This window comes from Stylophora pistillata, chromosome 3, assembly GCF_964205215.1.
Source record: "Stylophora pistillata chromosome 3, jaStyPist1.2, whole genome shotgun sequence".
NCBI classification, from domain to species: domain Eukaryota; kingdom Metazoa; phylum Cnidaria; class Anthozoa; order Scleractinia; family Pocilloporidae; genus Stylophora; species Stylophora pistillata.
Genome location: NC_142521.1, coordinates 29,281,513 through 29,306,914, shown reverse-complemented (window position 1 = coordinate 29,306,914; position 25,402 = coordinate 29,281,513). Strand labels below are relative to the sequence as shown.

Here is a 25,402-nt window from a genome sequence, read left to right as displayed (position 1 = left end):
AACGAGATTAACAATACAAGTAAAACAGAACGAAAGTTTCGATACAAATTAAAAGAATTTGGGTGGCTAGTAAACAGCCCATTGTTCTATCTAAATGATGGGCGTTCACTGACTCGCATTTGGCACGAATTTGGCCTTTAAATCTTAAATTCATAGAGAAAATTGCAATGTTTGTTTGTACATTGTCGCCCAACACTGAAAAGACTAGAAAAGAAAAAACAAAGTTACAAAGGCACTCACATATTGGTCCCGCTTGTGCCAGAGGTTGAGAAAATGAAAGGGCGAAAGTTTACCAAGACTATTCAAACTTACAAAGAACTGATTAAAGGGACCCTTAAGTTGCGTTTTATAAATGCGCTTGGTGACGCTGAAAGGTCCGATTACAAAACCAATAGAAATACAGAAAAACAGATAAGTATTGTAACAATGTACGTATCTAAGATCATTCTAAAATTAGTGAACTAATCAATAATCAATCAAAAAATGAGCCTTCTGGCTAATGTCCTTAACAGATTTCAAAAGGCATTCCGCACAAAAATATGGTAGTTTCCAAAGATTTTTTTAAATGATTTCAGAGATAAAATAATTGACTAGAAAGGGGCATTCAAATTAGTGTTAAAGCTTTCTGGCGAGGGGAGATATTTAACCTCAAAGTTACCAAATATTTGAGTGAATCTAAAATTGTAAAAACACACTAATTTATTCACCTCTGTTGATTGACAATCCGCCAATCAAATCGATTGAAACTTGTATCGTACATTTATTGAGGATGTACCCATACGTATGCAAGCCGTCATAGTAATTTGTCAAATACAGTTGCAGTAAGAGCTTCTTACATTTTACCTATTCTGAGGCAATTTCTTAGTGATAACCTAGAAAAACCGGGATGGTGGTCTATCTTCCCCTGTAAATAACCAAAGCAGAAACCAGTTTGTCATTTTGAGTTTTGGGGTAGATCCTTTGAACTGGCGAATTTTCATTGAAATCGGTGAGATGGCATGTGTTACGACTGCCTGCTGCTCTCGTGAACACGTTCTTAAAGCACTTGCCAATTGGACTAAAGGGAAGATCAATTATTTTCGATTTAAGAAAATATCTGTGATCCATAATTACTTTAAGGTAGAGGAATTCATGGCAAGCTTATGATATATTTCTTAGGAAAACAAAAAAACTCCCTAACCTTCTAATTTGTGCAACTAGATCTCTGAAGTTCCATTCCCAGGCGTACATTTTCACCACACGGATACCAGAAATGATCTCTTTCATTATTTTCAGCCTCTCGTCAGTTACTGCAGCAGATCGGTGGCGTATTTCCCCAGCTTTACGAGCTATCAATGATCCGTAAGCGATGACAACAAGAAAAAAGGAAACTCCCAATAACGCTTGCCAGGCCACTAAGTACCATACCATAGCCAAGGAGGTAATGAGGTCTAAAAGGGCAAATGAAAATGTATACAAGATGTGACCCAGCTCCTCAATAAGTTGAGCATCGTTGGAAACAAGATTGATAGTGTTCTCGGAAATTGAGTCCTCTAGGGTGCATCTCTGACTGTTGAGAATCTGGCAAAGATAAAGGGAACCAATGAAAATATTATAGTTGGAAACAGTAACTGCGCTTTTTCTTCTCGAGCACAGCATCAGTTCCTTGAATGAGAAGGATCCTCTTAAAGGGATGTCATCTTTATCTCCGCCATTGCTACGTGTGTTTATTCATAAACGTAGTGTTCGCATGTTTGAAATTTCAAAGAATGACCCAACCGTTCGGGATTCTTCTTTGATCGTGTTGAAATTCTACGACAGACACCGCCAGTTCGTTTAGAACTCCGTAAACTGGCTGTGGACTCAAAGCAGCAACTCGTGGTTTAGAACTAAATAACAATGCCCGTCCGTATGGTGCAAAAATTAATTTGTGGATGCAGGATGCCTTCTGACGTTTCTCCTAATTTTTCAAACCAGTCATGAAGAGGAGGAATATAGAAAACGAAAAGAAGAAGTAGCCGAGTAAGCGACCAGGACGCTGCGCAAGATTATTCGACATGGCGGAGTTGGTAATCTAATTAAGAGCACATGACAACAATTTCTAAAAGTTTCTGGGTCATACGAATCTCGAACACTTACAGATCATGACAACATAACCACTTAGTTGTGGCAGGTCTTACACCAGTATTACAGTGCGTATTTGGTGAAGAGCTTTAGCATCGGTGACGAATGAGACTACGAGAACGGCTGGAGGTCCTTTCGTGACACTGTTAAGTTACTGCGCATACGCTTGTTTAACATGCTTTCGTCCTTTAGTCCTCGTGAACAGAACTCGGGAAAGGAGAGTAATTAATTCTACCTGTGTAAAATAGCCGGGAGTAAACCCGAAGTTTACAGCGAGCTCAGTTTAGTTTTACAGATTTGATTACTTAGAGACATTAAACCCTTGTATTCTAACAATTTATGAATAAATTAGTGATATATCTTTTCTGGGAAATTCGACACTACGATCTCAGAAGTTGTCACGAAACAGATGCTACTTCATAAATAACTCAGTTCACGAAGGTTGTCATGGATCCTCCATGCAACAAAATCTCATGGAAAACAGATTCGCCGATAACTTCCAAAATCACTATTTTGCCCACCTTCTTATACACGAGTCCTATCACGGCAACTTTAAGTCTTAGTGCTAAAACCTCCTTCTTAAATTCGGCCTGGCCCTTCACAACCGTTCTCATAATGTTGACCAGAGAAATACCAATGACAAAGGGCAAAGATGTCTTGTAACTGATTCCTGATCCTGTGGAAATACTTCTCAAGAAGTACCATATCAACAGAGGTAGTGCATGGAATGTCAGCGTGTAACAAAGCCTCAGGAATGCCAAAATGATGTAATCTCGGCGGCAAATGGTTCTCATCATGGCCCTCCACAAGCGAGGCTTCGTTCCTTGGTGTGCAGTTCCTCTTTGCTCCGCAAGCCATTCTCGTTCTAGTTCAGTCACTAGCGTTTCTGCTTTATTAGAAGTTCCTGCCGGGAATAACAAGCTTTCGTCCAGGGGTTGTTTACTACCGAGCTTGAGAATATCATTCAACCAAGAGAAAGTTATCAGCGAGAAGAAACTCGCCTTTTCTCTTGGATTTGCATCAGGGATATCTTCCATGGCGACTTTTTCTACGCTTATACCCTCTGCCAAAAGAAAAATTTTAATTGTTTGTAAATTGCATAGCAACGATTGACAACTTTTTGTTTTGTAAAAGGTGTCCTCAACCGCCTTCTACAGAACTGATGTCCCCGCATTATTATGTGGACCAAAGAGACCACAAATTTACTCCTTTATCTCAAAGATCTCTGTCCCACGCGCTCTGAGAAACACGCACACGTAAGAAGTAACTATAGATGCACAAATGAAAGGAGTGTAGGTTTAGCAGTATCTTAACCGGTCTCGAGTGCATTAAATTTTCCTAACGAAGTAAAATATCTACAAATTTCTCACTAACACCAAAGAGTCAATTAGATCGGCGAGTGGATGAGAGACTATACGTCTATTTTAAACGGTAACTAGCATTATTACATCGTTCGCAGTGTCCGTGGGCAAGATGAAGTGAACCTTGTGTTCTGATTGGCTACCCGAGTGGGCAAGATGAGCCTCTCTTGCCCGCTCGGGATTTACCCTCATTGATCCCGCGCATGAAAAAAATAGAATTACAACCAAGTTTGTAATTCTTGGATGATTTCGGCCATTGAAACGCAAAAAATATGCAGAAAATAGTCAAAACAAAGAAAACGGAAACGACTCTCCTGAGTTTGTTGTCCTACAAACACAGTTGGCTTTTTTTCCCGGCTCTCAAGATAAGTCATTCTTAATTCTTAATAGAGCGAAATCTTTTTGCAATCCTTTATTAACCATTCTTGCTCGGTCAAGATGGCTGGATATGAGCCTCGTTCTTTTTTCGCATATTTATGGAACTCGACTTCGTCTCGGCCCATAAAAGTGCAAAAAGAAGAACTCAGCCAATATCCAGCCATCTTGACCTTACGCTTGGTTAATAACTCATGGGTACCGTGCGATGCAAAGTATTTTTTTCTAAACCTTACCAGGTTAGGATTCAAAATCTGTCACAAGTTCCTAGCAATTCACCGTCACACTCTTAAACGACAGCCATTGAAGTTCATGGTATCGTAACGCACCATTGTTACCTGTATTCTTCGACAAAACACTCAAACAGCTAATTCAAAAGATTTTTTAGTAATAGTTTTCACTCCTGATGTTTTTGAATCGCCCCGATAACATTTGTTAATTTTTTTTTACAATCGTCTTCAGTAGGAAAACCCAGGCAAGGAAGGAGAAGCCATCTACACTCGGAAGATTGGACTGTCCCTGTTTTGAGGCAGTAGAGTGAAAATAAATCCCCGTTTAGCTCTCTCACTGATAACCTTAAATCAGTGATTAATCCGATAACAGTCACGCTAGACGAAAGCAGACCTTTGTTCTCGTAACATAAGACCCAATTTAGCAGAGCAGAATATATAGTTTAACGCGATAACGAAAGCTCCTCATTGCGTTCATAAAAACATGAATAACTTAAAGTGGACAAAACTAGGTATCAACGCAAAAGAAACGGGCATTTTATCATATTCAAATGTTTATAAAGAACAAAGAAAAAAAATCATGAAAATAATAGATGTATATATTAATTCACAAGGTAAGCCTACCACTGCTGTATTCAAATGGTAATTTGTTTTTTCGGACCCGATGCGTAATCGATCATTTCTGCCGCCCTCGGGCATTTTAAAAAATCAATCTACTTAGCAAAATAAAATATTTCACTCTTCGTTTTATTTTAGTGGGAATAAGCTTCACATCGATTCCGAAGTCACGAATTGGTGAACATTCGTCCAAAACATTCAGCTGAGTGCAAACTTTTTGCTCATTCCCTTTTGCCTGTTGTAAGATTTGCGGTGTAAAATTTAAATGTTTTTATACACTCGTAATTATCTTATAACTCATGGCTGGTATACAAACATAATAATTAGAATATAAAACGCCTCACCGCGTTGGATATTTCGCTGCCCCGTTACCCAAAGGTCCCACAATACAGTACCTTACGAAAGCCACACGTACCGATTGCGTAACAAACTGATCACATGAAGAGGTGAAATATCCATTCTTATGAATTACTTGTGTTAATCGACCCTGTGCACATCAACAACAAGTTACTTACCAAAATATACATAAGCAAAGTCAATTATTTTAAACGAAGTTCGTGGAAACTGCACACTTTGGCTTTCACAATTGTGATTCAAGGGCTAATCAAGCTGGATGCTTGCCACTAAAATCGTCCTCTTTAAAAAAATAAAATACCGAACTCTTCATTGAGCCTCGTTCATTCCTGAATTCTGGAGGTTGGACCACACGTCGTAGGGTTGATATAACTAGCATTGCAACGTTTATCACGATCCGAGAGCGAAAATGAAGGCCGAAACAAATGACTTACCTATCAAACATCACTCTCAAGTTGGCATTCGTTGTGTTTCAGAATGATTATCAATTCAAAGTTTCCGGTTCACTAATCATGATTATGATGATTCTAGACACTTTATTTGCATATCCGCACGGCGGTAGACTTTGGTTTGGCATTTAACAAGAACAGTGACAATAACATTTATTATTTTTATTGCGCCTTTTCTATAAAATATTCAAAAGCGCATCACAACAGTAATTAATAACTAAAATTATACAATTCTCTGTATAAAAATCATAAACTATATATATTTATTTACATTTAATTAATGAAAGATAATTACAAATATAAATATAGATATATTAAGATAACTGAAATGATTCCTTAAATAAAAATGCCTAAGGTAAAATCTTAAAAGATTCTAAGTTCGTTGCTTCGCGCGCGGACCTTGGCAGCATATTCCATAGGAAAGGAGCGGCAACCAGGAAAGCTCTGTCACTCAATGTTTTCTTAGTTTTCACACTTGGTCTTTCCAGCAAACGACCATTATCGTTGCGCCTCAAATGGTAGGACGACGGCCGTTGAATACTAATTAAATCTGAAAGGTACTGAGGTGATAGGCCATGCAGATATTTAAAAGTTGTCAAGAGTATCTTATGACGTATCCTGAAGCGCATTGGTAACCAATGTAGTTCAGCGAATACAGGTGTAATATGACAGAACTTGTGCGCACGATATACAAGTCTCGCACTCGCATTCATAACACGTTGCAATTTCATAATTTGATATTCTGGGATTCCGTGCAAAAGGCTATTACAATAATCCAGTCTACTACTAATAAAAGCATGAACTAATTTCTCAGTAGATTCCCTGGATAAATATTTCCTGATATGACGTACATTGTATAAATGATAGAAAGCGCTGCTACAAGTCTTTGTAATGTGAGCTCCCATATCCAGATGCGTATCGAACCATGTGCCTAGATTGCGCGCAGAGGCTACAGGAGAGACTTCAGTCTGCCCAATCTTGATGCTTTGGATTGAAACTTTTGAGAGATGCTGACGTGTACCTATAATCAGGAACTCAATGTTGTCATCATTGAGCATCAGCTGATCCTCCCTCGTCCATGCTCGGACATCGCAGATGCACTTTTGCATGGCTGATACAGCATCGACTCCACTGGAAGAGTCGGAGGGCTTAAATGACAAATACAACTGTGTATCGTCGGTATAAGTATGGACGGAGGGCAGATGCTGTTTAAGAATCTGGAACAGCTTACTCACATAGGTGGTAAATAAAAGCGGGCCAAGGAACGACCCTTGAGGAACTCCACACTTCAGATCAAAAGGCTTTGACAGAGTTCCGTTGATAGACACTTGCTGCGATCTGCCCTTAAGGTAACTCTCAAACCATGAAAGTACTTTCCTCCGCAATCCAATTGTTGACCTCAATCGTTCCAGAAGGATCTCATGTTCAACGGTGTCGAATGCAGAGCTTAGGTCGAGAAGCACCAGCAACGTAACTTGACCTTTATCCATCGCCATTAGGAGATCGTTCTTCACCTTAAGTAGTGCGGTTTCCGTGCTATGATGTTGGCGGTAAGCACTTTGCAACTCTGGAAACGAACCATTGACTAGCATGTGCTCTTGTAGTTTTCTTGTCGCTTTCTTTGCGAGTTTGGACGTGAACTGTAATTTACTCACCGGCCGAAAGTTCTTGTTTGTCAATTGAAGACCAGATTTTTTGAGCAAAGGATGCACTACTGCCCTTTTCCAGTCATCTGCAAAGTAGCCTTTCTCCAGTGATGCGTTCACCATCCTACAATTACAATATTTACAATTACAATTTATCACTCATAGAGCGCTATTTACAATGACAGATCAACAGCGCTTTACAATCAATCCTAACCCGCCCATCCCACCCCAGGGGAGGACATCCATCACACAGTAATCTCGTGCGTGGGAAATTAACGTCTTCTACCCCTAACCCTGTAGGAGACGGGACCTCCATTTATTCGTCCTTATCCGAGAAGACTAGAATATCTAACCATTTCTTGATGTTATAGAAAGGTAGCATATTCTTCTCAATTATTTTAAGACCTTGAGTGTTGGTCCGGCCGGGGCTCGAACCCTCGACCTCCCGCACAACAGTCCAGCGCTCTGTCCATTGAGCTAACCGGGAGGCGGTTAGCTCAATGGAAGTAACTAATCACTGGAAGTAACTCCTCTATGCAACCCAACAAGATCGATGAAGGAAGAGGGTCCAGAGCACATTTCTTCATAGAAGCCACAGCCAACTTCCTTACAGCCTCTTCAGAGAGAGGCTGAAACTCTGATGACGTTACAAAGTCATCACTACTCGATCCACGAGGCACCCGCACAGTAACGCGGGAAAGACAGTGTCACCAGCTAGCTTTGATCTAAAAGCCACTATTTTATGGATGAAGTATTCGCCCATCTCATTTGCAAGAACAGAGGCGTCAGTGTGAGGTGGCAAAGACTTGTCCGCTTGCAGATTTAGTAGGCTCTTGCTAGCCCGGAACAGCTTTGACTGGTCAGAACTGTTCTTGTCAATGAACTCCTTGTAATAAGTACATCTAGCTTCATTCATCAAGTGTATGACATAATTACGCTTTGCTTTAAATACTACAAGATCTGCTTGGAGACCACTTGCCCTCCATCCTCTCTCGGCCTTCCTCCTGTCCCTACGAGCCTGAATTATATCTTTATTGAACCACGGGGGCCTGGGTCGAATGAAGACACGACGAGAACAAACGGGCGCTTGAGCATCCAATAGTGATCTTAACGTCGTGTTATTACAGTCGAGCAGCATGTTCAAATTATTAGGCGGGTCTAGATATAGCTGAGAATTGCGGATATCTTCTTTCAGTTTAGCTATATCAATTTATCTGAGTTTCCTGTATTCAGCATGTTTAATTCTTAGTGGAGGCTTCGCCACACTTAGCTTACATATCACGGCAGCATGGTCAGAGAAATAACTCCCAGGAAGGGGCTCACCGTCCACAATATCGTCAGCCTGCCGTGTGATAATTAAGTCTAAGGTGTGGCCGTGTATGTGCGTGGGTCGTTTGACATGTTGTACCAGATCCATAGAATTCAACAGGTCCTTGAACCGGATGGTGTCAGCGTCCGATGGGACGTCCATATGAATATTAAAATCACCACATATTAACAGTAACTCATGACACATTACTAACAACATTTCAGCTCCAGCAGCTCTAGAAGTCTAAGTGCCTTGTCGAGGGTAGGACGCAAAGAGGGAAAGGGTTAGCTTCTGTTTAAATCACATCTATCACTCGTGTGTGGTTTACTGAAGTTTATTTTTTATTTGTTGATGATGCTAGTGTTTTTAAGGAGAGCAGATATTGATGTTCTGTGAGATATATTAAATTCTGAACTCTGAAACTGAAACACCAGACCTAGACATCTCATGCATCCTAGATCGCATAAAAAAAAAAACAGATAATGACAGGGGCTTTCTCGTAAATCTCATATGCCTTTAACAAATGCTTAAGCTTGCATGGCCGCTTTCAGTCATGGCTTATTCTCAAGGCCGATCTACGTGTGTACAACTCCCTCATTCACCTAATTACTTGCTACACAAAAACCGTTTCGGGGAGCCATCGGTCGCGCGCAGCAGTAAATTACAGCGTCCTTAAAACAGGGTTGTGCTATCACCCTCAGAAGGGATAGGTCTAGCGAGGCTATCGAGGTGGTCTGACTTGGAAACTATTGAAAAAAAGGAACAAATGCATATGTTTAAATAACCTAGAGTCACCGAGGACACGTTATTGATTACTTTATCAAAAATAACCAGAAGAAAGAAGGACGATATTCATCTACCCAGACCAAAGCCGAGACTAGAAAAGAGAACTTTTAGATAGCCTTTCTTTAATTCTTTGCCATAAGTCATCATACAAGCTGAGTCCTTTCAGATTTGTGAGCATCGAATTAAAAAACTACATGGTTTTATAACTTTCAATTTCAAATTTTTTACCAATAGAACTGCATGAGAATGTTTCAAATCATTTTGAACCTCATATCGTTTCAAGAAATATATTTGTAGTTCTTAATTTGTTATGTGTTAATTTCTACTATAGTATTGTTAGTTTTAACACCAGGGCTCCTCTGGAAGCGATGGACGAGCATCCCATCCAGGGAGAAGTAGAAATACTCCTAGTCGCTTAATGTTACAGAAACCGGAGTTAAGCGCCGGCCTGATGGGCCACGTGACTCGTATACCTAACCCTAAGCTGAATGAACTACCCTGAATAATCAAAGTGTTTCTATCGAACTCGAAAGTCTCTGACTAGTTATTAGCAAATAAACTTCCTGTAAAAGTGAACAAAATACAATTTCCGTTGTTTTTTTTTTTAAGTAGATCAGAGACGCTACCAGATGATAAACTTAATTCATAGAATTAACATTACTATGTAACCTACAAGCGACATAGATCTCAATCATGACACTGAAGAGATCTTCGATGTCGAAGAAAAAACAAAGTGCAATCATAAACTCAGCATAACTTTTCAAATCACTACTGGCTTGCCCACCTTTTTATAAACGAGTCACAACAGCAAATGTCGGTCTTATGGCTAATGTGTCTACCTTAAAGTAGGCCTGGGTTAGCAATGCCGTTCTTGTAATGGTCGCCAGAGAAATACCAGTGACAAAGGGCAAAAATGTCTTGTAACTGATACCTGAGCCTGTAGAAATACTTTTCAAGAGGTACCATATTAAGAAAGGTAGAGCACTGAATATCAGTGAGTCACATAGCCTTAGCAATGCCAGAATGATATAATCTCTTTGGGAAGTGGTTCTCATCATTGCCCTCCACAAGTGAGACTTTTTTCCTTGGTGTACAGTTGCTCTTTCCTCCGCAAGCCATTCTCGTTCTAGTTCAGTCATTAGTCTTTCTGCTTTGTCAAAAGTTCCTACCGGGAATAACAAGCTATCGTCCAGGGGTTGTTTACTACCGAGCTTGAGTGTATCATTCAACCAAGAGAAAATTCTCAGCAAGAACAAACCCGCATTTTCTCTTGGATTTGTGACAGAGATATCGGCCATGGCGAATGCTCCAACGTTTGTACGCTCTGCAAAAAGAAAGTAACGAATAGATAGAAAATTCCGTGGCATCAGTGAGGATTGCTGTTGTTGCTCTTTCTGATACATGCATAGGTTACTCTCTATGACCGAAGGTACCGAGTGACACAATTTATATCTCTAAAGTTTACCAAGTCAGCACCTGTAGTGTGTACGGGTTCTAAGCAACCCACTGCTTGTAACCCGCAGGCATGGATGCTAAATTAACAGCCGTAGGTATCAACGCAAAAGAAAGCTACAATTTTCCATATTACAATTTTTGTAATTAAAATAATAAGAAGACAAAAAGAACGAGAAATAAAAATATGAAAATAGAAGGTATAAATATTAACTCATAAAGTAGGCCTACCATTGCACGATTCGAATGGGAATAATACATATATATTTTTACTGCGAATGTAAAATCTTTAATTGTTGTTAGGTGGTCGCTCTCAAGCTGTCAAACTATACAAGTTTTCCCTTTGGCTCTACCGTAGTGGAACTGGTAAAAATTCGTCTGAAAACTCAGCCCGATGTCAGTTTGGCTTCATCTGTGTCTTTGAAAATTTGTAGTGTAAAACACAAATAGTTTTTCAGACACTCGCGGTTTTTTTTAATCTCATAACTGGTATACGATCATAACGGTCAAAACCAAAAATCGTTCAAACACCAAAATGGCCGTAAACGATACTGCTTGGGACAAAACATACCTGTATAGCCTAAAAAGTGGGGAAATTCTTCATCTGGGCGCTCTGTTTCGCAGCTCCGACACTTTAAGCTCACAAAAGACGCAAGTAAGGCAAGCTACTGATGGCGTAACCAGCTGATCACCTAACAGCAGACCTTTCCGTGGGTAGCAATTAGCTAGGTTAAGCCGCATATATAAACGATATGTTACTTACGAAAATATGTATCAGCAGAGCCGATTATCATGATCAAGGGTCTAGCCGCAAATTGCAAACTTTCGCCTTTCAAAACTGAGTTCTGAGGGCCAATAAATCTAATATTTATCTTTGCCACTGAAGTGGTTACATTTTGGTTTTTTGTTTTTTTTTTGTTTGTTTTTGGAACAAAATGTTACAGAACAGGTCATGCAAACAAATAAATATTCCATTAGGTTGATTAATTCTGTCATTCTGTTTAGCCCATAACAATCAAATAAAGCGGTTTGAAGGAATAGCAGATATTTTGTCCAGTAGTAAACCTTCCCTCGAGACCGGATGTTACTGAAACTAGCAACGGGGAACGGGCAACGGGCAACGGGCAACGGAGAACGGGGAACGGGCGACGGGGAACGGGGAACGGGCAACGGGGAACGGGGAACGGGGAACGGGCAACGGGGAACGGCGAACGGGGAACGGCGAACGGAGAACGGCGAACGGGGAACGGGGAACGGCGAACGGGGAACGGCGAACGGGGTACGGCGAACGGCGAACGGCGAACGGTGAACGGCGAACGGGGAACGGCGAACGGGGAACGGGTGTACAGCGGTAGCCCGCCTGAGAATTCAAAATGGCGGAGTAAAGGGAACTAAAAGGGTCTGGCAACTAGTTCTGAGCACGTGCTTTTCGAACACGATCGTTGGAGCAAAAAGCATGGACGGTAAGTGTAGGTTTTATTGAAGGATTTTACTTTGAAATTTCGAGTGCCTGATAAATTTAGTTTTTGTCTTGCACACATTGTAGGTTGCATAGAAATCAAATCCTCGGAGAGGTGAGTATCTTACAATTCATGCACAACATTTGAACAATCAGCTCAGAACTACAAGCTCGCGGCATTTATTCTTATATTCATATAGTAACTCTACTTCAAGGTAGTAAAGTTTACCTCCAATATCTTCACCGTTACAACCTAGCAATATCAATAATGTTGTGCAGTAAATGGCTTAAACCCGGGGGTAACATGTAAAGGTGTAGTCTGATCGTCCGGGTGAGTGTAGTCCTGAGAAGGACTGTTGTCGGTGGTAGTGACTGACGTTTCAACAACCTGTGCGGAAGTCATCATCAGAGTCAAGTGAATGACAACAATCATTCACTTGACTCTGATGATGACTTCCGCACAGGTTTTCGAAACGTCAGTCACTACCACCGACAACAGTCCTTCTCAGGACTACACTCACCCGGACGATCAGACTACACCCTCACATCAATAATGTTGTAAAGCAAACAGCTGAATGACTTTCACGCCCATTATGGGAATCACTTTTTCTTGAATATGATCAATGCAGTGTAAATATTACTGTAAGCATTAGCATGGATGTGAATTCATACACCAACATTCTTGAAGACATAACTGATGTTTTCCTGTTAAATCAAATGTTATTAAAAGTTCTGTCAATATTTGATTTCTCTATTGTTTACATGGAAGTTTATCGGTCGATACATAGATATGTTCCTGATGTTATTTTGCGGTGAGGTAAGCAGATATCTGCATGTAGTAATTTTAATAACTAGGCTGGTTATTAAGTTTCCTAGCTCATTTCTGTTAATCTAAGATATTACCTCCTTGCTACTTATCTGCAAAAACGGCTGTTTGGCAATGCAAACAACCAACATACCCAAACTCTACCAAAAGATGCAGATTTCAGGTAGGAAAAACAAAGAGAGACGTCAGAACAAATGGTGGCAGCCATTGCAGAAACCTTGACTTCGAATTCTCGCCTCGGAATACTAGGCTTTGTAGCTTCGCCTGGGCAATAGTTAAATAAAAGCGAGTCGTCTAATTTCGCTGCAAGCGGTGACCTAGCGATAAAATCAGTGTTTGTAAACATCGTTTACTCCGCCATTTTGAATTCTCAGGTGGGTTACCGTTGTACACCCGTTCCCCGTTTGCTGTTCCCCGTTCCTAGTTTTAGTAACATCCCTCTAGACCTGCCTTCCTGCATGGATAACGTAAATTGTGTTCTAGCTAACCTTTGAATTTGCGAGCTTATTCAAAATTTTTCCATGCTTAAAAGAGTGCAATTTAGCCATGTAGAACCGATCCACTGAATAACGTAATGAGGTGACCAAAGATACAACTACAGTACACTAAACAGACACCATATCTTTGAATCGTAAACTCCTCAGTTTCATTTATCGGGTATTTCCTCACGACAATATTTCTACGAGATGCTCACAACTCAAACCATGCCCTCAAAACGGTAAAATTCTGAACTACTCATTGATGTTCACTTGTTCCGGATCGAATTTTGAAAGTTTGACTTGACATCATCAGAGGTTAACTTATCTAACACCACAACGTTTATCCCGATTTGAAAGCGACAATTAAGGTCGATACAAATGACTCACCGATCAAACATCACCGTTGAGTTGGTATTTGTTAAGGTACCACAGAATGATGATTGACACAAAAGTTACCAGTTCCCTAAGATCATGACTAAAGTGATTCTAAACACCTCATTTGCATACTCTCCCGCCGCTGGACTTCTTATGTGGCAGGTCAGCTCGAGTAAGTAGATAGTAATAGAAGTCTGTACGCCTTGCCGAAAGTAGGACGGAAAGAGGGGAGGGGTTCTCTTACAATTAAATCACATCTATTACTCGTCTAGTTTACCTAAGTTCATTTCGTTTGTTGATGATACTGAAGTTTCTCATCGAGCGCCAGATATCGATGAGCTGCAGGATGTATTTTGAAAATTCTGAACCTAAAAAAGTTTCCAACTGACTATTACCAAAACTAAAAATGCAAATTATGTCATTAAATCTATAAAAAATAATCTATGGAAAATAGAGAAAGACCCAAAATATTGCCCTTAATTCCTGACTAATCAATTTCACTTTGCAGTTATAACCAATCCCATCCGTTAAAAAAGTTTGCCAAATGAAGGTGCCTTCTGTTCAATTTGCGACTCTTGAATTCTTTGAATTATAATGTAGAATAAAATTTTCCTAACTATAGATGAAAATTTCCCATCAAAGCTGGCCCCCACTGAGAGAACGTTTCAAGCAAAATAAATTTGGAAGCCACAGTCTTCACGGCTCACTACAAATTTTGAGCGAGCGTTGTGCTGAGGTGTTTGCTGTACAAAAGTAACGCAGTGCTATAGATGTACCCACTATGTATTAATGCGCGCATACAAAAACCAGCGTCTTCCGCGAACGTTCCGACGTACACGATGACTTTCGCGTCGTGATCGATCGAGCCATGAAAGTTTCCGACCCATTTCGCGTCTTCCTAGAAATCCCACACACACACACACAAACACACACAGACACACACAGACATACACACACACACACACACACACACACACTCACACACACACGCTCACGAGATTTACCGTGATTAGAAAGGAAAACATTTTTGTTTACTGCTCCTTTAATCACAACGCACTGGCCAAACAACTTAAATCCATCACGTACAATGACAGTAACGTCCAAAGTCCAAACAGAACATGACGTACCCAAACACTACAATACATACAAGTCAGGTAATTTTTCACGTGCTTTTCCAAAAATCAAAGTCCATTTCGCAACATATTTTTGGGAGAAATGATTCTCAGAACCATAAAAAAAATTATTACACGACTCAGGCAGTCAGAGGGCCAATAACTAAAATCAACCAATCAAAATGCTCTATTGCCGGTCAATATTTTCTCAGTATTGGACCGGGCACTGTCCCGAATGGTCCCGAATGAGACCGCACTTGTGTCCCTTTGAACTTCAGTCGTATAATAAATCTCCTATTAACCAAGCTTGCTCGGGACCGTACTGGAGGAATATCGGCCCTCGGTCTTTTTTGTACAAACCGGGCGCAGCGAGGTCCGTACAAAAAAGACCGAGAGCCGATATTCTTCCAGTACGGTCCCGAGCAAGCTTGATTAATAAGGTATAGTATCAATGTCACAACTTTATCAGAGATTTTCAAGGCAAAACGTCAACTGAAGTGCATACAGAAAAGACAGAAAGGTGCTTCAAAACAGTTCAAATATGTCCCGCCCTTGGTGCAAGAATATACAAATGTTTCGGAATGCACTGTTCAGAATATTTCGATCTTCTCCTTATGGGAGATTTATGGATTAACGGAGCTTTTATAACAAGCCTTTTGCACATCTAAAAACTACATACAGTAATCAGAAATACCTCTGCCAACAGAAATCGCTCGATTGTTTACATCTGATATTCCAGGAAACTAATTTAAACTTGGTTGTTTAATGCAAGTGAACTTATTGATGAGAACTACTGACCTAACTGTGACAAAATTTAACCCTTTGGTAATTTTTTAGAATACTTGATTTTTTTTCCGGGTGGTCTGCTAAGGATACATGATAGTTTTCCACCATACGATTGTTAAAAGTTTTTAAAAATTTATTTGGGGAAAAATTTCCTGAAATGTTATCATACCAATAACAGTTTTCCAAAGTGAATTGTCTACGGTTTCTGACACTAGATTTGAGTTTGAATGAATTCTCGTTTGTTTACCTCGTCTGTTCCAGCACAATCTCATGGGTTAATTAAAACTGTACCTTACCCGTTCTTTTAAAACTCTAGCTGTTTGTACTAAATTGAGTCTGCTATCTTTGGCTGTTAATCGCCTTTCATCTCTTTCATCAGCTCGAATCTTCAAAGAGCGAAATGAACCACCACGGTACTTGTCTGACATTGCATAATCCATAATCGGCCAGTGGGTATCACCGCTGTACAATGCCTTGCTCTAATCTCACTCTTAGCCAATCAGAGTGCGTGTTATATCGGCCACAAGCCTAAGCCATATAATAATCATCTATCGATATTTGGGGAAACAATAGCAATCATATATGCAGGAAAGTCCAATTCTAATCGATAAAATCCGCCGTGGATGAGCACATAAACCTAATTCATTTCCTGTACTACTTGTGGCGCCAAATATCTGGGAAACAAAGTTTGGCTCTCATGGATCGGTACCTTCGCAACAACAAAGAGTAAAAAAAACAACATTATCAATAACAACCAACACAAAAAAGAAATAAAATTAAGTAACGAACGATCAAGTTTCAAAACAACAACAGCAATAATAACAAGGACACGACATCAAATAAAAATATTTATCATCTAAAAGTATATTACAAGCGTCTGGTCATTAAAAAGTATTGATTACTGTTCGCATTTTTTTCGTTTGAAGGGAGAGCAAGCAGTGCAACACGCTGAACGAGGAGACTGAGCTTCATCCAGCAGGATATGATGTCCTCCATACACAAATGCAAGTTTGCCCTGTTCTGTCGCGACCAAATCTTGAGCTGCAATCAGCTGCTTCATCATGCCAGTGAATCCTATGGAGGTTATACAAAACGTTGATACTAATGGTCAGTCTGTGAAGGGAAATGTTTACTTAGAAACAGACGACGACGGCGATCTTGCGCCAGATTTAAAGAATTCATTTCTGAAAGATATTGAGTTCAACGTGCGACCAGTCAGCTCCAATTCCAAGGACTATTTGGAGGTAAAAACGTTTGGGGAAAGTATTTGAAAAGAGAAAGGATATAGTGCGAACAAAAAGTTAACTAATGTTCCTATGCAGTAAATGGTTTGAACCCGGGGGTAACATGTGAAGGTGTAGTCTGATCGTCCGGGTGAGTGTAGTCCTGAGAAGGACTGTTGTCGGTGGTAGTGACTGACGTTTCGACAACCTGTGCGGAAGTCATCATCAGAGTCAAGTGAATGATTGTTGTCAGTAGAATGTTCTTATTCCAGTTCGTGTGAAATGATCAGTTGGTTTTGCCGTGATGTTATTGGCTGTAAGACTCAAGTGACGTAAGTCGCTCGTGATTGGTTTATTTCGATCTGTCGGTAAAGTTAGGTCGTTCTTTTTCGGTCGTTTGTGATGTTTATGTCGTGAATGAGTCGTTTGTATGGAGCGGGTAGTTGTTGACATCTGTTTAGGGGAGTCTGTTCTAAGTTAGTAAACCAGCTTTCCAGAGTCATCCGTTGAAAATAGTCAGCGCTGTAGGTTAGGCATTGCACAGAGTCCCAGTCGATGTTGTGGTTGGTAAGTCGATGGTGTTCAGCAATGTGATTGCTGACATCACCTTTCCTCCTCGCCCGTCTGTGTTCAGTCAGTCTTGTTGTGAAGTTTCTGCCAGTCTCACCGATGTAGGAGGCTTGGCAGTCGGAACAATTGATCTTATAAATCGTTCCCTGTCTGTTCCTCGGTTCGTTTTTGTCTTTAACGTTGGTTAGTAACTGACGTAGTGTGGTGATGGGTTTGTGGGCGACGCGGATATTGAAGGGTAGTAAGATGCGCGAGATGTTTTCAGACATGCCTTTTATGTACGGTATGGTTGCTGTAGTCGTAGAGGTTGCGGTGTCGTTTGTTTCGGTAGTGGTAGTGGGTCGGTGAGTGTTTCGTCGGATGAAGTCGTTGTTGTAGTTGTTCTTCGTAAAAACACGGTGAAGGTATTTGTTCTCGTCGGATAAGCTGTCTGTCGAATCGCATACTAGTTGTGCGCGTCGTGTTAGAGTTCTGATAGTTGTGGCTTTGTGTGATGTAGGGTTGTAGGATGACTTGTCCAGTAATCTGTCGGTGTGTGTCGGTTTCCTGTAAACTGTCGTCCGTAATGAGTTGTCGTTGTGGCTTACCAGGCAGTCTAGAAAAGGAAGTTTGCCATTTTCTTCGACTTCTCTGGTAAACTGTGTCAGTGTTTTGTTCATTAAGGTGGTGGTGGAATGCGTCAATTTCGTCGTGTTGAATGGCGGTGAAGGTGTCGTCAATGTAACGTAACCAAAGCGGTATCGTTTGTCGGCAAGTCGAAAGGGCGCGTTCCTCGATGTTCTGCATCACAATTTCTACTATAACAACAGAAACTGGAGACCCCACGGCAGTGCCGTGTAACTGTTTGTAGTGTTTACCGTTGTACTGAAAGTAAGTAGACGTTAGGCAAATGTTTAGCAAGTCCATAATGTCGTCTGTCGGTAGCGGTAGTGGGTCGGTAGATTGTCGGATTGCAGTCTCAGTGCATTGTAATGCCAATTGAAGTGGAATACTTGTGAAGAGTGATTTCACATAAAATGACACTAGTTTGTAGACGTCAGGTATCTGAACAGTCTTGGTAGCGTTAATGAAGTCTTCAGTGGATTGTAGTTTATGTCTGGATTTGTCGGTTAGCGGTTGTAGTATTGTCGTCAGGTACTTGGATAGTTGGTATGTGGGAGAGCCACAGAAAGAAACAATAGGTCGCATCGGGAAACCAGGTTTGTGTAGTTTCGACAAACCGTAGAGTTTCGGTGGCTGTGGTACCGAGCACCTCAGTCGATAGTACCGTTGGGTGTCAAAAGCGTTCGTTTTCTTGAGTGTCAGTAGTTTACTGTTGAGTTTACGTTGAAGTGCAGGAGTTGGGTCACGTTTGAGTTCTTCGTAGGTTCGTTTGTCATTAACTAGTGCGTCCATTTTGTCGTGATAGTCAGTTTTGTCCATAACAACGGTAACTCGTCCTTTGTCGGCTGGTAGGATGACTATGTTCTCGTCGTTTCTCAGTCGTTTCAGTGCGCGTTGTTCGTCTTTAGTCAACTTGCTGTCATGTAGTGACGTTGATTGTATAGTGGAGGCAATTCTGCTTCTAATGTTATCCTTGGTCGGCTCAGATAGCTCTCGTTGCCGAGACAGGGCCGCCTCAACACTAGATACAATAGCCTCGGTCGGTATGCGTTTAGGTGTTACTGAGTGTTTTAGTCCGTATGATAGTACCTGAGTTTCAGTCTTGTCTAAGGAACGAGAAGAAATGTTACTTACCCAGTTGTCGTCCAGTTTGCTTCGTCTCTTTTCTTTGTCGCGTAGCAGTCGTGTCAATTTTTTTTGATGTCCAGTGCGGGCGCGTTCAGTCGTCTTGTTGGCTAGTTTGTCGGCAATTGTCGTAACGGTGTCAAATAGGTCAGTTGGTATCAGCTGTTTCAGTTGGTCGTGTAATTGTCGTGGTTTGTTTCTGTGGCGTTTGAGTCTTCTGTGGCAATCATTTATCCACGCTTTGACCAGTCGTCTGCAGGTGGCTTTGACGATCTCGATGGCCTCCTGTGTGTTCAACGGGGGCTTAAGTTTGAGCCCGGCCGGAACAAGGCCGTGATCTTTACAGCGATAATTGAACCAGAGTTGTTCTCGTGTTCGCCTGACAGTGCTTGCGTAGGTGATGTAGTCGTTCGCAAGTCTTTCGCTCTGTCGTCCAAGCGAACGTAATGCAGTAAATGGTTTGAACCCGAATACCTCTAGTGAAATAGTGAAATAATGTTCCTATTTCACTAGAGGTATTTTTGATGCGGAACACTTGGTTACACCAGAGGTTTAGTAAGGCTATTTACTTTCGCTCCGACGAAGGGCTAACGCTCGAAACGTCAGCTTTTGTAATCGTTACGGTGGCCAGTTTACCATTTCAACTTTGTTCATAAATCCAAATTATTTCGTTACTCCCACCGACGCAGCCCCAAACAGTTTCTTTCGAAACTATCAGCCTTTACCTTTAAAGAACCTATCCAATCCTATCCCATCAAGGGTGCGGCTGCGTACATGTCCTACGCATGTCAAAACAGAAAATTCAACAGTTAATGTTCATGAGATAGAATAAATATATGAAAATCATATATTTTGAACTGCGGTATTTGATACGTATGATGGACGATCCTCGCAGTAGATAGCGCTATTTGAGCAATAGCGAAATTCAGACCTGAAAAAAATCAGGCCTGTACGGGACTCGAACCACTGACCTCTGCGATACTAGTGCAGCGCTCTAACCAATTGAGCTAACAAGCCAACTGAGAGCAGGCCGTTAAGTTGATTCGTAATGAACCCGTGAAAGTGATAAATGAGATAGAATAAATATATGAAAATCATATATTTTGAACTGCGGTATTTGATACGTATGATGGACGATCCTCGCAGTAGATAGCGCTATTTGAGCAATAGCAAAATTAAGACCTGAAAAAAATCAGGCCTGTACGGGACTCGAACCACTGACCTCTGCGATACTAGTGCAGCGCTCTAACCAATTGAGCTAACAAGCCAACTGAGAGCAGGCCGTTAAGTTGATTCGTAATGAACCCGTGAAAGTGATAAATGAGATAGAATAAATATATGAAAATCATATATTTTGAACTGCGGTATTTGATACGTATGATGGACGATCCTCGCAGTAGATAGCGCTATTTGAGCAATAGCGAAATTCAGACCTGAAAAAAATCAGGCCTGTACGGGACTCGAACCACTGACCTCTGCGATACTAGTGCAGCGCTCTAACCAATTGAGCTAACAAGCCAACTGAGAGCAGGCCGTTAAGTTGATTCGTAATGAACCCGTGAAAGTGATAAATGAGATAGAATAAATATATGAAAATCATATATTTTGAACTGCGGTATTTGATACGTATGATGGACGATCCTCGCAGTAGATAGCGCTATTTGAGCAATAGCGAAATTCAGACCTGAAAAAAATCAGGCCTGTACGGGACTCGAACCACTGACCTCTGCGATACTAGTGCAGCGCTCTAACCAATTGAGCTAACAAGCCAACTGAGAGCAGGCTGTTAAGTTGATTCGTAATGAACCCGTGAAAGTGATAAATGAGATAGAATAAATATATGAAAATCATATATTTTGAACTGCGGTATTTGATACGTATGATGGACGATCCTCGCAGTAGATAGCGCTATTTGAGCAATAGCGAAATTCAGACCTGAAAAAAATCAGGCCTGTACGGGACTCGAACCACTGACCTCTGCGATACTAGTGCAGCGCTCTAACCAATTGAGCTAACAAGCCAACTGAGAGCAGGCCGTTAAGTTGATTCGTAATGAACCCGTGAAAGTGATAAATGAGATAGAATAAATATATGAAAATCATGTATTTTGAACTGCGGTATTTGATACGTATGATGGACGATCCTCGCAGTAGATAGCGCTATTTGAGCAATAGCGAAATTCAGACCTGAAAAAAATCAGGCCTGTACGGGACTCGAACCACTGACCTCTGCGATACTAGTGCAGCGCTCTAACCAATTGAGCTAACAAGCCAACTGAGAGCAGGCCGTTAAGTTGATTCGTAATGAACCCGTGAAAGTGATAAATGAGATAGAATAAATATATGAAAAATATATGATTTTCATATATTTATTCTATCTCATTTATCACTTTCACGGGTTCATTACGAATCAACTTAACGGCCTGCTCTCAGTTGGCTTGTTAGCTCAATTGGTTAGAGCGCTGCACTAGTATCGCAGAGGTCAGTGGTTCGAGTCCCGTACAGGCCTGATTTTTTTCAGGTCTGAATTTCGCTATTGCTCAAATAGCGCTATCTACTGCGAGGATCGTCCATCATACGTATCAAATACCGCAGTTCAAAATATATGATTTTCATATATTTATTCTATCTCATTTATCACTTTCACGGGTTCATTACGAATCAACTTAACGGCCTGCTCTCAGTTGGCTTGTTAGCTCAATTGGTTAGAGCGCTGCACTAGTATCGCAGAGGTCAGTGGTTCGAGTCCCGTACAGGCCTGATTTTTTTCAGGTCTGAATTTCGCTATTGCTCAAATAGCGCTATCTACTGCGAGGATCGTCCATCATACGTATCAAATACCGCAGTTCAAAATATATGATTTTCATATATTTATTCTATCTCATTTATCACTTTCACGGGTTCATTACGAATCAACTTAACGGCCTGCTCTCAGTTGGCTTGTTAGCTCAATTGGTTAGAGCGCTGCACTAGTATCGCAGAGGTCAGTGGTTCGAGTCCCGTACAGGCCTGATTTTTTTCAGGTCTGAATTTCGCTATTGCTCAAATAGCGCTATCTACTGCGAGGATCGTCCATCATACGTAGTTAATGTTCATATAATAACGTGCTTATTGACTGAGTTTGCTCAGGCCAGACAGCAAAATATTTCGCCCTTATTTAGGACCTCAAGCCAAATATTTTCTAGTCCAACCCTCCCACTTAGTTAATGAATACAAACCGTTTCTTTATATTTTTTCCAAAGTGGGATATCAAATGGACCTAATAGTTATATTTCATAATTCTTATTTGAAGGTAACATGCACAGAACAACAACAATTTCAGTACCCTTCAAGGAACATCACTTTGCACTTTCAAGTTCCTGCAACATGTGGTGTTGATGTTAAGGTGAGGGGTGATGCCAGCATTGAAGTCAAAGACTTAGAGGGTGGACCCTTTCAAATGGTGACTAATCAAGGTACATGCTATTTAAAGAATCTGAGAGGATCCAGCTTGAAAGCTCTGTCAAGCAATGGTGGCATTATATGTCAATCTCAGTTGCTGTTTGAACATGGATTTCTTGAAGCTAAGAAGAAAGGGAATATATCTGTTAAAAAGTTACAAGGGAAGGAATTTTATTTGAAAACAGAGCATGGAGATGTTAATGTTGGAGCTACCTACCTCTTAAAAGCCAAGTTGGCATCTGAGAGTGGTTGCATTAACTTAGGAGATGTACACGGTATGTCCTAACAATGTAGAGTTATTATAATGTGAAGAGGGGGAGGGTGGTGAACAGCATTATGCTGGGGGACATTGGTTCCAAATTAGGAAAATTTTGTTTATAAGCCAAGTGGCCCATCACATCAGCGCTTAACTCCTGTTTCCATAACATGAAGCAGCTAGGAGTATTTATACTCCCCCCAGTCCATCGTAGTGTTGCCCTCAGCATTAAATTCACTCAGTCTGATAAAAGGTGAAGAGAGGCACTGTTAGAGTAAAGGCTGATAGTTTTGAAAGAAACTGTTTGGGGCTGCATCGGTGTGGGTAACGAAATAATTTGGATATATCAACAAAGTTGATATATCTTTGTGCACACACAACCCACAATTCCGCTATTCACTCCGACGAAGGGCTAACGCTCGAAACGTCAGCTTTTGTAATCGTTTCGGTGGCCAATTTACCATTTCAACTTTGTTGGTATATCCAAATTATACTGTTAGAGTAAAGTGTCTTGCCCACGAGCACAACACAATGTCCTTAGCCAGGGTTCAAACCAGAGTCAAGCTCACTAATCATCACTCCCTAGTTCCAAATTAACAGAGAAGTTAACCACACTCATTTCTGAGTTTCTGAGTTGCAATGATGACCTCAATTTATTTGTCAAAAAATGATGGCAACATAGCAAGAAAAGTAAATTTAATATCACTCTTAGGGAAACAGATGAATAATTATGCATGGTAGTATGTATTTGTTTACAGTGTGTGTAAAAGAATTGGTGTATTTTGAGCCACCTTGAATCGGAGCATCCCAGTAGGAAAGAAGGAACTCCTTATGCACAGAAATTCCATGACATTTCAAAACTTCCATAGGGTTTTGTTCAACTGGATCCTTCCTTGCAGGTTTTACTGAGATTCATGTTGAGGAAGGGAACATATCAATTGGTTCAACTTCTGGTCAATTGGAAGCTTTTACAGGAAGAGGCAGCATAGATGTAAACTTATCTCAACATGAGGATGTAAAGCTAAACACAAAGGAAGGTAAATCATGTGGAAGCCAAATCAATGTGTATTTTTGAGTAGTACTAAACAAATAAGTTGGTCGTTCTGAATGAAAGTGGAATGATACATGGAAATAAAACCCTTCAAGTTATGACATGAATTGAAAATCTCATTTTTTAAAAGATTGAACATAAGAGGATGATACTGAACAATTGACAGAGCATGAATTCGTTTGCAATTTTCAACACTCATGCAGGTCCTACAAACTGTGTTTTTCTACACATACCTACATGAATACTAAGCAAATATCTCCTTGGACACTCTCTGTTTCCTGAAATTGTCTTAACTCTGTTAAGAGAGTAATAAACTGTGAACATAGAGAGACATAGTGTATTTAATGACAAACTTAGAAAATCTTCAATAACTTTTTGTGCATCGTATAACCAATTAAATTTGACCAAACATAATGTATAATTTCAGTGGAAGTCTTAGCACTAAATGTGATTGCCTGGTGTTAACGCCAGCTGTACACTTACAATTGATCACAGTGTACTAAAAGCTGAAGCTTCCGTCAGATTGTGTTTGAACTGTTGTTTGTGTGAGTGGAATAACACTACTATTTGCCCCACACTATGAATCATTGACAAGACCCCCCTCCCCCCTTCATTAAAAGTCACTTGTTTGTGGCTAAGATATCATGTGAATCACAATATAACGATATTTTGGGGTAAGGGAGCGAATAGGTTAACTTAGGAATGACTGTCAACGATTTTGTCGCCGAATTTAGTTTTTGTTCTTAAATACAGGTGACATTACCATCAAGTGTTTGCAGGAATCCTTTTCTTCAGAGTTCTTGGTGAAGTCAAATCATATTCATGTCGATTCAAACATTAATGTCGTCATTGACGAAGAACGTGCAGAGGGGAACCAAACCGTCATGGCGGGAAAACTTAACAAACAAGACAAGGGAGAGGAACAGATAAAAATGATCAATGCGGAAGCAAAACTCGGTACTGTGAAGTTTGAGAAGGAAGACTGGTTTACTTCTCTCAAATTGAGTTGATATCATTGTGTAATAAACTGGGAATTTCCAACGATGAATTAAATGAAACGATAGGGATTTTAATTTTTGTTGGAGCTGATTTGACTCGTTTTATTTGTCTTACAACTGTTAGTCAACGAGGAGCCCCTCCTTTTCGGCGAAGTCCGTGACGACTCAGAAAAATCAGCAAAAAAAGAATTTATCACCAATCGCGTGAGAACTTTTTCTACTGTTCGTAGGAGGAAATTTGGTTCATTGAAAGTGAATGTGACGTGAAATTTTTTCATTGGTCGGGAAAAAAATTCCACCTTAGGTTTTCCACCCCATCTACTCCCCCCACCCCCCCCCCCTAGAACATTCAATCAAATCCATTTTGGAACACAGTCATCTCCACTCTGCAAATCTTAAAGGTGTCCGTTATGCTG

The 25,402-nt window shown here is 40.6% G+C and overlaps 2 protein-coding genes and 1 pseudogene across 6 annotated transcripts in view; 1 reads left to right on the top strand and 2 right to left on the bottom strand.

Moving 5' to 3' along the window:
* Positions 1–25,402, bottom strand: part of LOC148735487 (ATP-binding cassette sub-family C member 4-like) — a 51,342-nt gene that overhangs the window by 12,505 nt on the left and 13,435 nt on the right. For 2 of the 4 annotated variants that reach the window (XM_088752598.1, XM_088752599.1), the window contains exons 1-3: positions 5,476–5,543; positions 2,625–3,166; positions 1,181–1,560 (exon numbers count right to left, since the gene is read on the bottom strand). In XM_088752598.1, coding sequence (XP_088608724.1) covers positions 1,181–1,560; positions 2,625–3,140 — 896 coding nt within the window. In that variant the 5' untranslated portion in view covers positions 3,141–3,166; positions 5,476–5,543. Of the gene's footprint in view, positions 1–1,180; positions 1,561–2,624; positions 3,167–5,475; positions 5,544–25,402 lie in introns of those variants that run through there. The other 2 variants (XM_088752600.1, XM_088752601.1) reach the window with 2 other exon arrangements.
* Positions 7,634–8,622, bottom strand: LOC148735489 (uncharacterized; annotated as a pseudogene).
* LOC148735488 (protein FAM185A-like) lies at positions 16,695–25,072 on the top strand. 2 transcript variants are annotated; one of them, XM_088752602.1, is made up of 4 exons: positions 16,695–16,964; positions 22,533–22,956; positions 23,837–23,974; positions 24,742–25,072. In XM_088752602.1, the coding sequence occupies exons 1-4, from the start codon at positions 16,782–16,784 to the stop codon at positions 24,996–24,998; spliced, it is 1,002 nt and encodes a 333-aa protein (XP_088608728.1). In that variant the 5' UTR covers positions 16,695–16,781; the 3' UTR covers positions 24,999–25,072. The 2 variants fall into 2 exon arrangements, with proteins under 2 accessions (XP_088608728.1, XP_088608729.1); XM_088752603.1 differs by having other exon boundaries at positions 16,700–16,964; positions 22,533–22,695.

Bases quoted from the DNA above. Each gene is read 5' to 3' on its own strand.
- LOC148735488 (XM_088752602.1), top strand. From the start codon at position 16,782: ATGCCAGTGAATCCTATGGAGGTTATACAAAACGTTGATACTAATGGT. The intron at 16,965-22,532 runs GTAAAAACGTTT...TCTTATTTGAAG, and splicing joins ATTCCAAGGACTATTTGGAG to GTAACATGCACAGAACAACA. The intron at 22,957-23,836 runs GTATGTCCTAAC...CCTTCCTTGCAG, and splicing joins TAACTTAGGAGATGTACACG to GTTTTACTGAGATTCATGTT.